Raw genomic sequence first — 12553 nt, forward strand, 5'->3', positions numbered from 1 at the left:
GTAGGATAAGCATTGGACCATGAAGTCAGTTTGAATCTAAAGGTCAGTGGTTCAAGCTCACCAGCTGCTCCTGTGAAACCCTATACATGGTTGCTATGAGTCAGAATCGAGTATACAGCACTTAACAACAACATGTGGTTATGTGGTTACTTCCTGATTTTGAAGATCATGTTATAGAAAATTATGAAGCATCTGATTGGTAAATTACTCTCAAATGATTCAAGGCAAAAAAACTTCCTTGTACTGTACTTGCAACTTTTCAGTAAGTTTGTGATAGTTTCAATGGTAAGATAAGTAAGTCAAGGACATGTGTGAAGAGTGAGCAAAGAGTGTGTAGCTAAAAATTGTGGGCAACTCCAAGACTGTGGGCCTTAGACACCCTTCAAGCCTGGAACTTAACCCTTAGCCTCCAGCTCGAGGATGAACTTTCAGTCAAACAATAGCTAGCCCTACAAAAACACCAGGAAGGACAAGTACTTCACAGAACAATCAACGGCAGAAGACCAAAAGGGCAACATTTGTTCAAAAACAAAGTTCAAAAGGCAGGAAGGGAAAGGAGAGATGGGCAAATGGAATGGAAAGAGTGTTTTTACATTGGTTACATTAAGAGATTGCAAGTAATGTCACGAAACAAAATGTGCATAAACTGTTGAATTAATAATTTTCTCTATTAACTGTCACTCAAACTACCATAAAAAGTTTAAAAAAATTATAAGCAATTTGTTTTAGAAATAGTGGTGGTAATTATATAGTGTTGTGGATATAATTAATGCCAATGAATTGTATACTTTAAAATAGTTAAAATGCCAAAGTTTATGTTATATACATTTTACCACAATTTTAAAATATATAGGCAGTTATAACCAGAAAATTTATTAATAAAAATATCTTGTTATTCTCCTGGGTTTGTTTACGAAGTTTGTGTTTTCTGACAGTTTATTTTAAATTTATAATTTATAGTAATTTGTTTTCTCATGGTTAGCATTTGTTTTCACATTTGATTTTCTATTCTTAAAATCAATATTCACTCCAGGACTTTTTTTCTTTTTTTTTTTTTTTACAGCTTTTATTGTGAAATGAGTGATAGTTTACATGGGACATGGGAAGACATCAGTTTTGCACCCATTTGATCATATTTCATATCATTGCAATGATTACAATCTACTCCATGCATCCATAGTATTTGCTTCTATTTCCTCTGGGGTTTCTTGGTTTTGTTTTGTTGTGTTTTATTTTTTTATGTATATAAAAACACTTAGGAATATATAATAATTTAAACAATCCAAGGGCACATTCTGGAAGCCTACTTCCTGGCTGCCAACACACAGCTTTTCTCTTTCTGTGTGTCTAGAGTCTTCAGCTCCTCTATATCTCCATGGCATCATCTTTGCCTACTCTTGGCCATTCTTGACACCATTTTAAAGGTAAGGAAACTGAGGCACAGAGAAATGAAGTCATTTGCCCAAAGTCACTCAACTAAGAAGCAATGAGGTAGAGTCCGAACCCATGCAATCTGATTCCAGCATCTCCTTCAGTGGAATGAGGTAAAGATCCAGTGAGATAAAAGGACATAAAAGGAACTTTATAAATTCAAGGAATCAAGCTTATTCACAGTTTAATGAAAAAATATGGGTACTTAATTCCTTAGGCAGAGGAAAAGAGGAGTAAAGGTCCCCTGTTGAATGCCAGAAATTGCTTGATCTTGACATCGGAATGTCACTTTGTCCTCACAGCAGCCCAGATGAGCTCCTGAGGTCCACAGAGACCACACAACCAGATTGTCATGGAGCCAGGAGCAGATGCCAGGTCTATGTTCCAGCATTTATCTCTTCCTTCTTAGGGCACCAGGCTGCCCTATACTGTGGTTGCAAAAGGTTTGCCAACCTAAGTTTGCCTGGGATGTGACACAAGTGAGGACTCCTCACCTTCCCATGCCCCACTCGAAAACAGATGCCCAGGACAGATTTGATATGTGGTGAGTAAAGCAATGTTTCTGCCCAGAACTCAAGTGGGCATCACCTTCAGACCCAACAGCAACAAGGTGCGTGCCCACCTAGGTAGCCACCAGCTCTGGGAAACTCAGGCAGCACAAGGTTGCATGACTGGGCCATGTATGACTTCTGAGTGAGACAGATCTGGCTTCTGTCCCTTCCTAGCTGTGTAACCTTGGGCAAGGGGCTTCACCTCTTTGAGTCTCAGAAAGTAAAAATCTTGCCTCTTAAGGACGCTGTGAATATTAGAGAGGCAAGTGCCTAGCACATAGCTGGTTCTCAATAAACGGCAGCCATATTTCACGATCAATCTGTGAGAGGTGGTCTTTCAGTAGCTCTGGAAATTCAGGTTGGAGTGAGTGAGCTCTGAAGGACCTTATTTCTGCAGAGTTTCTAGAGCTGGAGTCTAGAAGGGCCTCTAGCTATTACCATGGCCCAGTCCTCCAATCTTCCAGGATCCTGACTTCTCACCCCCTTGTCTCTTACTAATAACAGATGCAGGGCCCCAAGGTTAGGCAAACAAGCCAGTGATAAGGCACTTCCAGGTTGGGCCTGTGTTCAAGGCTTGTCCAGCTCTGCTGCTGGCTGGCTTAACAAGAGCCCTGATCCTGTTTGAGCTTAAGAGTGGGGCACCAGTAGGGACACCTGCCATGATCGCTTGCTGATTGTGCACCTGAGGCCTTGGTCCCCTGATACAGCCTGGGTTAATGACCTTGTTTATTCGCTTGAGTCATCCGATAAAGGGCAGCAGGGGCAGCTGGCAGGCAGCCCTGTGCTCTGCAGTGGCCCTTTCATTGACTGAAGTGAATCTCGGCTCCACGTGGAGCTCCTCTTGTGCCCCTCCCCCACCAGTCCTGCCAGGGTCAGTGTATGAGTGTGGTTTTTTTTTTTTTTTCAATGAACATGACTTCTGGAGTCAAGGTTGTTCCCCCCTCCCGCCCTAGGGAATATAAATAGTACCCACAGCACAGAGCAGAGGGCGGGAGAGCTGGAAAGAAGGAGAAGCAGATCCGGATCATGAGTTCCAGTCAGCCCGGGGCCTGCCCATGCCAGGGTGCTGCAGGCCGCTCGATCATCCTGTATGCACTCCTGAGCCCCAGCCTCAGGACCAGGCCCTCTGTCTCCCCACCTGGTGCTCGCTGCCTCTGCAGGCAGCACAGACCCGTCTGCCTGAGGACTCCTAATCGTACCTGCCGGGAGGCCTTGGATGTCCTGGCCAAGATGGTGGCCTTCCTCAGGAACCTGCCATCCTTCTGCCAGCTGCTCCCCCAAGATCAGCGGTGGCTACTGCGAGACTGCTGGGGCCCCCTGTTCCTGCTTGGGCTAGCCCAAGACACTGTGACCTTTGAGGTGGCTGAGGTACCAGTGCCCAGCATACTCAAGAAGATCCTGCTGGAGGAGCCCAGTGGCAGTGGTACCAGCGGTCAGTTGTCTGACAGGCCCCAGCCCTCACTGGCTGCAGTGCAGTGGCTTCAGTGCTGCTTAGAGTCCTTCTGGAGCCTGGAACTGGGCCCCAAAGAATATGCCTACTTGAAAGGGACCATCCTTTTCAACCCTGGTGAGCTCCCAGACACTCCTGGAGGAGGGTGGAGGTTGGAAGGGGGGTGGGTAAGGCTGACCCAGAGAAGATGCCTTCTAAACGTTTGACATCCTTTACCTCATTGGGGCCTCATGATCATTAAATACCTACCTCACAGAAGAGACCCAGCAAAACTGGGTGACTTATTGAAGATCACACAGCAAGCAGGGACAGGACAGTATCAGGTGTATTCACACCAGATACTAGTCCTTGTTACTCTGCCCGCCCCCCAAATTTTTCACTATTCTTAGAGGAGGCAAGAATTAGGGAGGTGAGATGGGTGGACTGTTTTGTCAATCACATCTCTAGGGGCAGACAGTGTAGTGAGGTGCTAAAGGTAGAGTACTGTGCGTTCAGAAAGACTACAGAGAAGGGAAGAACAACCGAAAAGAATGGAGTGTTTATGAAATCCAGCCAGGAGAGCAACAGATGGGGATGCTGTTCTTTATAATCTGGAGAGCATCTGAGATGAGAGTTCCCCACCAAAGGGCCTCGCAGAATGCTTAATTATAGTAATTAATTATAATAATAGTGAATACTCAATTACACTTACTGTGGGTTAAAGCCCTATTCTAAGGGTTTTACAGATAGCAGCTCATTTAAACTAAGTCTATGACTAGGTACTTTTATTTCCGTTTTGCAGGTAAGGAAACTGAGACACAGATATTAGATAACTTGCCTAAAGTCACATAGCTTATAAGTAATAGCATTGGGATTCCAACCCAGACAGCTCTTAACTGAAAACTTTATACTGCCCCTCCATAAATGGATGCATGAATAAAATGATCAATAAAGAGAAGGAGGAGGTGTCACAGCGGGTCTCAAGGCTGAGCAAAGGAGGCAGAGGGGTGTCTTTTGGCAGCCTTGCCCTTTGGTGGATGGGAGTGGGATGCTTACCAGCCCTCTTTACTCTCTCTGCCCACAGACGTGCCAGGCCTCCATGCTTCCTCCCACATTGGGTACCTTCAGCAGGAGGCTCACCAGGCGCTGTGTGAGGTTCTGGAGCCTTGGTGGCCAACAGGTCAAGGCCGATTGACCCACATCCTTCTCATGGCCTCCACCCTCAAATCCATTCCACCCGGCCTGCTTGGGGACCTCTTCTTCCGCCCTATCATTGGAGACATCAACATCAGTGGCCTTCTTGAGGACATGCTTTTGCTGAACTAACCTGCTTTGATCTAGGCCAAAATCAGGTAGAGATTGGGCAGAGATTTAGCAGCTCTGACTCATCCTGGCTGGATGTCCCCAGGAGGGATCCAGTGCTCCTTGAGGGATAAGCCTGTATAGACAAGTTGGGCCTTGTCCAGCCCGATGGGCTACGGGGCCCTCACTCAGCTCCACCCTACTCTAGAGTTCTTTGGTTTGGACACCGTGCTCCAGCTGTCTGGCTCTTGGTGGTCCTCAGAGTCTCTGGCCCAAGACTACTGTCCCTCTGGGATGAGGGTGGAAGGTGAGGCTGCTCATTGGGCCAAACATCTACTGACTTTGTACAGAACTTACTTAAGTTATTGGCTTTTGTAATAAAAGGTGTGACACCCTTGGAGTCTGACACTGTTGTGTGTGTGTGTGTAAGGGAACATCTCACCTCCAGGGCCCATCCTGCCCCTTTCCCCAAAGAAGAAAGATCCACAAGGAATATATTAATTTTTTAAGATAGGATCATGGTTTCGTTGCTGGGAATGAGATTTATTTTGCATCTGGGTCTGAATTCAGGGGACAATATTAGTTCACAATCCCCTGACTGCTTTGTCTTTATCCTTGGAGAGAGGGAACTTCTCCCCCATCCTCAAACCCCCACTGAATTCTTCTCTGAGCCTCACTCCCTACAGGAGTGACCCTGAGGTTAGTAGCCCAATTCATAACCACTACACTACCAGCTCTGATAGCGTAGTGGTTATGAATTGGGCCGTGAACCGCAAGGTCAGCAGTTCGAAACTACCAGCTGTTCTGAGGGAGAAAGATAAAGCTTTCTGCTCCTGTAAAGATTTACAGCCTCGAAAACCCTGTACAGTGTCGCTATAAGCTGGAACTGACTCCATGGCACATAACAACAACAACCAGAGACAGGTGGCTAAAAACCTGCATCACTTCCATGACAGTGATTTAACAATCACTGTCCTAAACCTACTTCAGTTCTCTTCCACTGCCATCTGCCCAGTTCCTCTTCTGGGACATTCTTCCAAGTCATTCCCATTGTCTAGCAATACTTGATTAACCATGGCCTCTAGGGTTGCTCTGCTCCATGTTGTTAACTGTTTTGAATATTACCCCTGGGTCAGAGTAACTGACCTGTAGGGTAGTAGGGTAGTAGGAGGGATCATAATACACCTGCCTATAGGATCCCTTTTCACCCAGCTCCTCCTTTCTCCAGCAATAGGGTCTGTCCTGGCCAAGTCCCACCCCCATCACCAATACAGTTTGGATTCTTCTCACGTAGGCCAAGTTAATTATTGCTCAACAAAAGGTCATTCACTTGGGGACAATAGTCTAGGAGTTGTCACTCAGTTATCTCCATATAGTTCTCAGTTTAGTGACCACAGCTGAACTGACCATACCACCAGTATGGACTTCCAGTGCTAGTAGCAAAAGTACCTCTGTCCCTTATCCAACCACCAATTCACAACTCAGACAAAAATAAGTAACTCAGGCCCCACAACAAAGATACACACAACTCAGACCTATGGGTCTGATACACACACAGAAGACTAAGTCAGACACAACTACACAGACCCACAAATGAAATCCACCACCCACACTCAGCACAGAAATGCACAGAACAGATCCACTCAATGAAGGACCTATGGCAAGCCATACAGTTGCACATATGCTCCTGCTCTGAGGGTAGGACACACAACAGGAGGTACCCCCAAACAAGGACATATTCTTCCTGGTCAGTGTGCTACAATAAAGGGGAAAGTGTTCCTATGTCTGCACATTTTCAGGGACACTCCAGAGACTGCAAATCCAGGCCAAACTTCTCTGCCTGTCCTCTGGAGCCTTAACAAACCAATCAGTCCCATTTCCCCTATGATGGAGCCAACATTTGTCCTCCTACAGCCAGGCCACCCCCTATTTAACAATTCTATCTAGGAAGTGCCTTCCTTCCAGCTAGGACCTAACCAAATCCCCAAAGTGAAGCATCCTTTGGAACCTATAACAAGTCCTGTGCTAACCCCTACTACCCATTCTTCCAGAGCCAAACTTCAGGCTCTCAGCTGCTCTCCCTTGGCACGCCCACCCCATCTTACCATGCAAAGTTCCCCAGTCAACTGGCAGGGATAGAAAGTACTTGGGTCAAGTTTCTTAAACAGAATTTTAAAGTTCCTTAAGTCAAAGTGAGCAGATTCAGGGACTTTGGGTCATTCTGTATCTTTTATGCCCTTCACTGATGGTGGTGGTTGTGGTGGTTATGAGCCATGGAGTCAGTTCTGACTCATAGCGACCCTCCACAGGATTTTGGAGGCTGTAAATCTTTAAGGAGTGCTGGTAGCGTAGAGGCTGTGAATCGTGCTGCTAACCACAAGGTCGGCAGTTCGAAGCTACCAGCCATTCCACAGAGAAAGATGAGGCTTTCTACTCCCGTAAAGATTTACAGCCTAGGAAACCCTGTACGGGGTCATTATGAGTCAGAACCGACTCCACGGTACATAACAACAACAAATCTTTACGGGAGCAGGAAGTCTCATCTTTCTCCCACAGCACAGCTGGTAGTTTTGAACTGGCTATACCTTGAGTTTAGCAGTCCGACTCAACCACTACGCTACTAGAGCTCCTTCATTATCTGCCCCCATTATTTAGCTGAAACACTTCTCTGAACCCTCAGGCTGAATTTTCCTACTCACCAACTTTCCCTTCCTCTAGTCTTAACCTCTACAAAACATTCCTTTCCACTTCTCACCCTAGCCCTCTTTCTTCAACTTCCTAAATGTTTCTGTCATCCACATAACTTCCTTTATGGAGTCTATCTTGCTCCTTTCCAAAATTCTCCCTCCCCTTCTATAAGGTTGGGGACCTATACCCCTGTCTGTTTCTTTTCTGTATCTCTTATGTCACTCTCTGTGCCCTATCCCCAAGCTTTGTGCTAAGAACATAAAGATAAATACAACAAAACTAAAGACATAAATATGGTACAATATAATAAAGGCAATAATACTTTCTCCATGAGACTCAAGGCTCCCAAGTAGTCGAATATGTCTCTATTATCAGAAGTTCATAGAAGTGGGATCTATGTCTCATCTCCCAGGAAAGCTAGAGGGGGACACAGGCTCAGACAAGTGTATGTAAGTTACTCAAGGTTCTGGGCTGATATTATCTGCCTTGGGATTTGAACACAGGCCTGCATGGTACTGGAGGCTGAACTCTCACCACCAGCTCAGACTGGAGTGAATCAGGATGGGGATCAGGTAGTCTGGAGCCAGCTCAGCCACTGTTTACAGACAGTCTACTTTTAAATCAGGACAGAGGTCTCCAGGTCCAGTCAGGTGTCGGGGACCCGCCTCGACATTGGGGTTCAGTTCACGAGGAGGGGATACCTGATGGCGATTGCAATATATCAAGAATACACAGAAAGAGACAAAGAGAGAGACAATGAGGCACCCCAAAGCCAGGGTGGATACATCACTGGTGGGCAGGCTTGGGACTACAGGCATCGTGGCCTCTGCAGGCAGCAACTCACTGCCCTGCACTCTTTACCGCATGCCCTCCAGCCTGTAATGCACTGCCATCTTTACTCCAGGCCTGCCAATCAGTAATGCACACCTGGGGAGGCCCGGGCCTCTGTTTTATTTAGGGGAGGAGCTTCACACCAAGCTGGGAGGGACTTAGGCAAGGTATAGTTAACATCAGTACTTTTCCAGACATTCAGGTAACTTTACATCGTACTTCGCTAGTTCGAATCCCAGGCCCACAACTTGGTTTCTCAGGCCCAATTAACATATCTATAGCCCCTGAGCATAGTTGAGGGAAGGTGAGAGATAAAGACAAAAGCTTGGGCGGAGTCCTGCTGCTTTGGCTTCCTGAGCCAGGTCTGCAGGAGGACTGAGTGAATGGGCTGCACCTGGAAAAGGATTAGGGAGGATGGGTTCTTTGTCTATAGAACAAAGAACCGAGAGAAGTAGCTAAAATGTTTTTAGTTAATCCTTTTGGAGAAAGGCTTAACCTTGCAACCTTTAGTCTCGGCTTTAGGAAAATATCACATTTATCTGTGGATTGTCAAAGGCTCCAGTGTATTAATTTAATATATATAACTGAATATTAAGATTAAAGCAATTTGCCATTAACTGCCAGTGGCCTCATTTATTACACTCGGCCCTAGAGGGCCTCGAACCTCTGACTAGTCTTACACGGTCTGCAACAGTCAGGGATGACTCATTGGAAAGCATGAGAATGGATGTGGCTTTTGGTCAGTCTAGGGTACTTTTTTATTGCCACTGCTATTGTTGCCTTCATTAGCCAAATCATTAATTGCTTGTTAAGCAGGCTGTCAGGCATTTGATATGTGTGGTGCCTTGAACTGACATACTGTACCCTTGGAGTGTTCACATTCTAGAACCAAAAAGCCAACCTCCACTGTCTTCCATCCATTCTTTCTATCACTTAACATCTCGTGATGTTCACTTGCACCAGACTTTGTGCTAGATGCCAGAGACACAGAATACACGACACAACCCCTGCCCTACTAGAATTCACTGTCTGTTGCAAAGGAAGACACAGAAGTTCATTGTAAGAGAATGATCTGAAATGTACTAGACGGGCATACAACAAGCACCAGGAACACAGAAGAGAAAGTGGTTTTAAATCTGCCTGAACGTGAGAGGAACACTTCATCCAAATGATTGATGACTATTGTTGTTAAGTGCTGTTGAAGAGGTTCTGACTCATAGGGACCCCAAATAGGGTTTCAGAGGCTGTAAACCTTTTGCGTGAGCAGAAAGCCTCTTCTTTCTCCTACAGAGCAGTTGGTGGTCCTGAACTGCTAACTGTGTGGTTTGCAGCCCAGTGCTTAGCCTACAGAGCCACTGTGAATCTTCCAAGTAATGACTGATTTGAGTTAAAGAAACTTAATAGGGGTTTGCCTACCTCTTAACATCACAGAGGTTAGGATTACAATGTATAGGATAATTACATCAGATCACAAAATGGAGAATAATTACATAATACTGAGGATCACAGCCTAGCCAAATTGATGCATATTTTGGGGGGACACGATTCAATCTATAAGGAGCCCTGGTGGTATAATGGGTTACACATTGGGCTGCTAGCCACAAGGTCAGCAGTTTGAATTCAGCAGCCCCTCCATGGGGGAAAGATGAACATTTCTGTTCCGTCTCAGAAACCCTGTACAGGGTTGTTATGAGTTGGAACCTACTTGATAGCACACAGCAGCAATTCGATTTATTATTGTTGTTAAGCATTTCTGAGGAGCAGATGGTGACCTTGAACCATAGACCTTTTGGTTCAAACCGATCTTGCAGTCTAGCACACTATACCCTTTGAGATTAGGTTATTGATTAGAAATCTGACCCGTTTGCTCTTCTAGGAAAGTTGTTGTTGTTATGTGTCGTGGAGTCTGTTCCGACTCAAAACAAGCCTGCACAGGATTTCTGAGGCTGCAAATCTTTACGGGAGCAGAAAGCCTCATCTTTCTCCCGCAGAACAGCTGGTAGTTTCGAACTGCTGATCTTGCAGTTTGGAGCACAATTCATGACCACTATGTTACCAGAGCCCTGGCTTTTCCTGATGAGCTTGGAGAGAGTTTGTGGCCGGTCAGAGTTTACCCCCATGCTAGTGCAACCCAAGGTGATGCATCCCATGTTAATGCACCCCATGTTATTGCACCCCATGTTAGTGTACCCCATGTTAGTGTAACCCATGTTAGTTCATCCCATGTTAGTGCATCCCATGTTAGTACACCCTCATCTTAACGTACCCCATGTTAGTTCACCCCCACATTGATGCATCCCATGTTAGCACACCCCATGTTAGTGCACCCCATATTAGTGCACCCCATGTCAATTCATCCCCATGTTAGTGCACCTTTATCTTAGCGTACCCCATGTGAGTATACCCCCATGTTGATGCACCCCACATTAGCACACCTCCATTAATGCAGCCTCATTTTAATGTATCCCATTTTAGTTCACCCCCATGTTGATACACCCCATGTTAGTGCACCCCACACCAGTTCATCCCCATGTTAGTGCACCCTCACCTTAGTGTACCCCATGTTAGTGCATTCCCATGTTAGTGCTAGGCAAGTGCATTCTGTCAATGATGATTAACTGAGACTCTACTGTGTAACAGGTATGGTTCAAGTCCTGGAAATGTATCCCTACAATGGGGAACGACGCATAATTGAACAACTTCTTGGGTCACCTAAAAGCGTATCCAGCGAACATCATCTTTATTTGGGGCTATATTGTTTATTCTATAGCCCTTATGGAGTGTTGTTAGCCCTGCACTGCTAACCCCAAGGCTGGCTGTTCAAACCCACCAGCTACTCCTTGGAAACCCCTTACAAGGTCACTGTGAGTCAAAACCAGCTTGACAATACTTAACACGAACAAGAACATAGCACTTATTTCTCAACTTATACAGTTCTTTAAACTTACTTTGTTTTGTTGTTAGGTGCCACTGAGTTGGTTCTGACTCATACGGACACTGTGCACAAGAGAACAAAGCACTACCTTGTCCTCACAGTTGTTCCCATAATTGAGCCCATTGTTGTTATGATTGTGCCAATCTATCTTGTTGGGGGTCTTCCTCTTTTACACTGACACTTCACTTTACAAAGCATAATGTCCTTCTTTAGGAACTGGTCCCTCCTGATAATATGTCCAAAGTATGATAGACAAAGTCTGGCCTTCTGGCTGTACTTTTTCCAACGCATATTTGTTAGTTCTTCTGATGGTCCATGGTACTCTCAGTTTTCTTCTCCAAAACCATAACTCAAATGCATTACTTCTTCTACGGTCATCCTTATTCATTGTCCAACTTTCACATGCACATGAGGCTAATGAAAACATCATGACTCTGGTCAGGCGTACCTTAGTCCTCAAACTAACATCTTGAACACTTTAAAGAGGTCATATGCTGCAGATTTACCTATTGTAATACATCATTTGATTGACTGCTGCTTCCATGAGTGTTGATGTGGATCCAAGCAAAATGAAGTCTTTGACATTAGTCTTTTCTCCATCTATCATGATGTTGTTTATTGGTCTAGTTGTGAGGATTTTTGTTTTCTTGACATTGAGGTGCAATCCACACTAATCTTCGATTTTCATCAGTAAGTCTTTTAAACCCTCTTACCTTCCAACGGAATGCAGAAATCATCAGACAATCTCTTTGATATCCCATGAGAGTAAAGTTTTACTAAAGGTAATACAAGAAGCGGCTGCAAGCATACACTGACAGAGACCTTCCAGAGGTTCAAGCCGGATTCAGAAGAGGCCATGGGATGAGGGGGATGAGGGATAATCATTGCTGATGTCCGATGGATCTTGGCTGAAAGCAGAGAATACCAGAAAGATGTTTATCTGTGCTTTATTGATTACACAAAGGCTTTCGATTGTGTGGATCATAACAAGCTATGGGCAACATTGCAAAGTACGAGTATTCCAGAACACTTAATTGTGCTCATGAGGAATCTGTACATGGAACAAGAGGCAGTTGTTCGAATAGAACGTGGGAACTCTGAATGGTTTAAAATTAAGAAAGGTGAAGACTCATTAACAACCTGCGATATGCAGATGATACAACCTTGTTTGCTGAAAGTGAAGAGAACTTAAAACATTTACTGACGAAGATCAAAAAGCACAGCCTTCGGTATGGATTACATCTCAATGTAAAGAAAACAAAAATCCTCACCACTGGACCAATAAACCACATTCTTATCAACGGAGAAAAGATTGAAGTTGTCAAGGACTTCATTCTTCTTGGATCAACTATCAACACTCATGGAAACAGCAGTCAAGAAATCAAA

At 45.0% G+C, this 12553-nt stretch overlaps 1 protein-coding gene across 1 annotated transcript; it reads left to right on the forward strand.

Annotated features, from left to right (window-relative positions):
- The first annotated feature begins 3008 nt into the window (after window positions 1–3008).
- Window positions 3009–4737, forward strand: NR0B2 (nuclear receptor subfamily 0, group B, member 2). Its single transcript, XM_006862379.1, has 2 exons — window positions 3009–3549; window positions 4496–4737. The coding sequence occupies exons 1-2, from the start codon at window positions 3009–3011 to the stop codon at window positions 4735–4737; spliced, it is 783 nt and encodes a 260-aa protein (XP_006862441.1).
- The last annotated feature ends 7816 nt before the right edge of the window (window positions 4738–12553 follow it).

The sequence above is a fragment of the Chrysochloris asiatica genome, unplaced genomic scaffold (assembly GCF_000296735.1).
Source record: "Chrysochloris asiatica unplaced genomic scaffold, ChrAsi1.0 scaffold00047, whole genome shotgun sequence".
Taxonomy (NCBI): Eukaryota; Metazoa; Chordata; class Mammalia; order Afrosoricida; family Chrysochloridae; genus Chrysochloris; species Chrysochloris asiatica.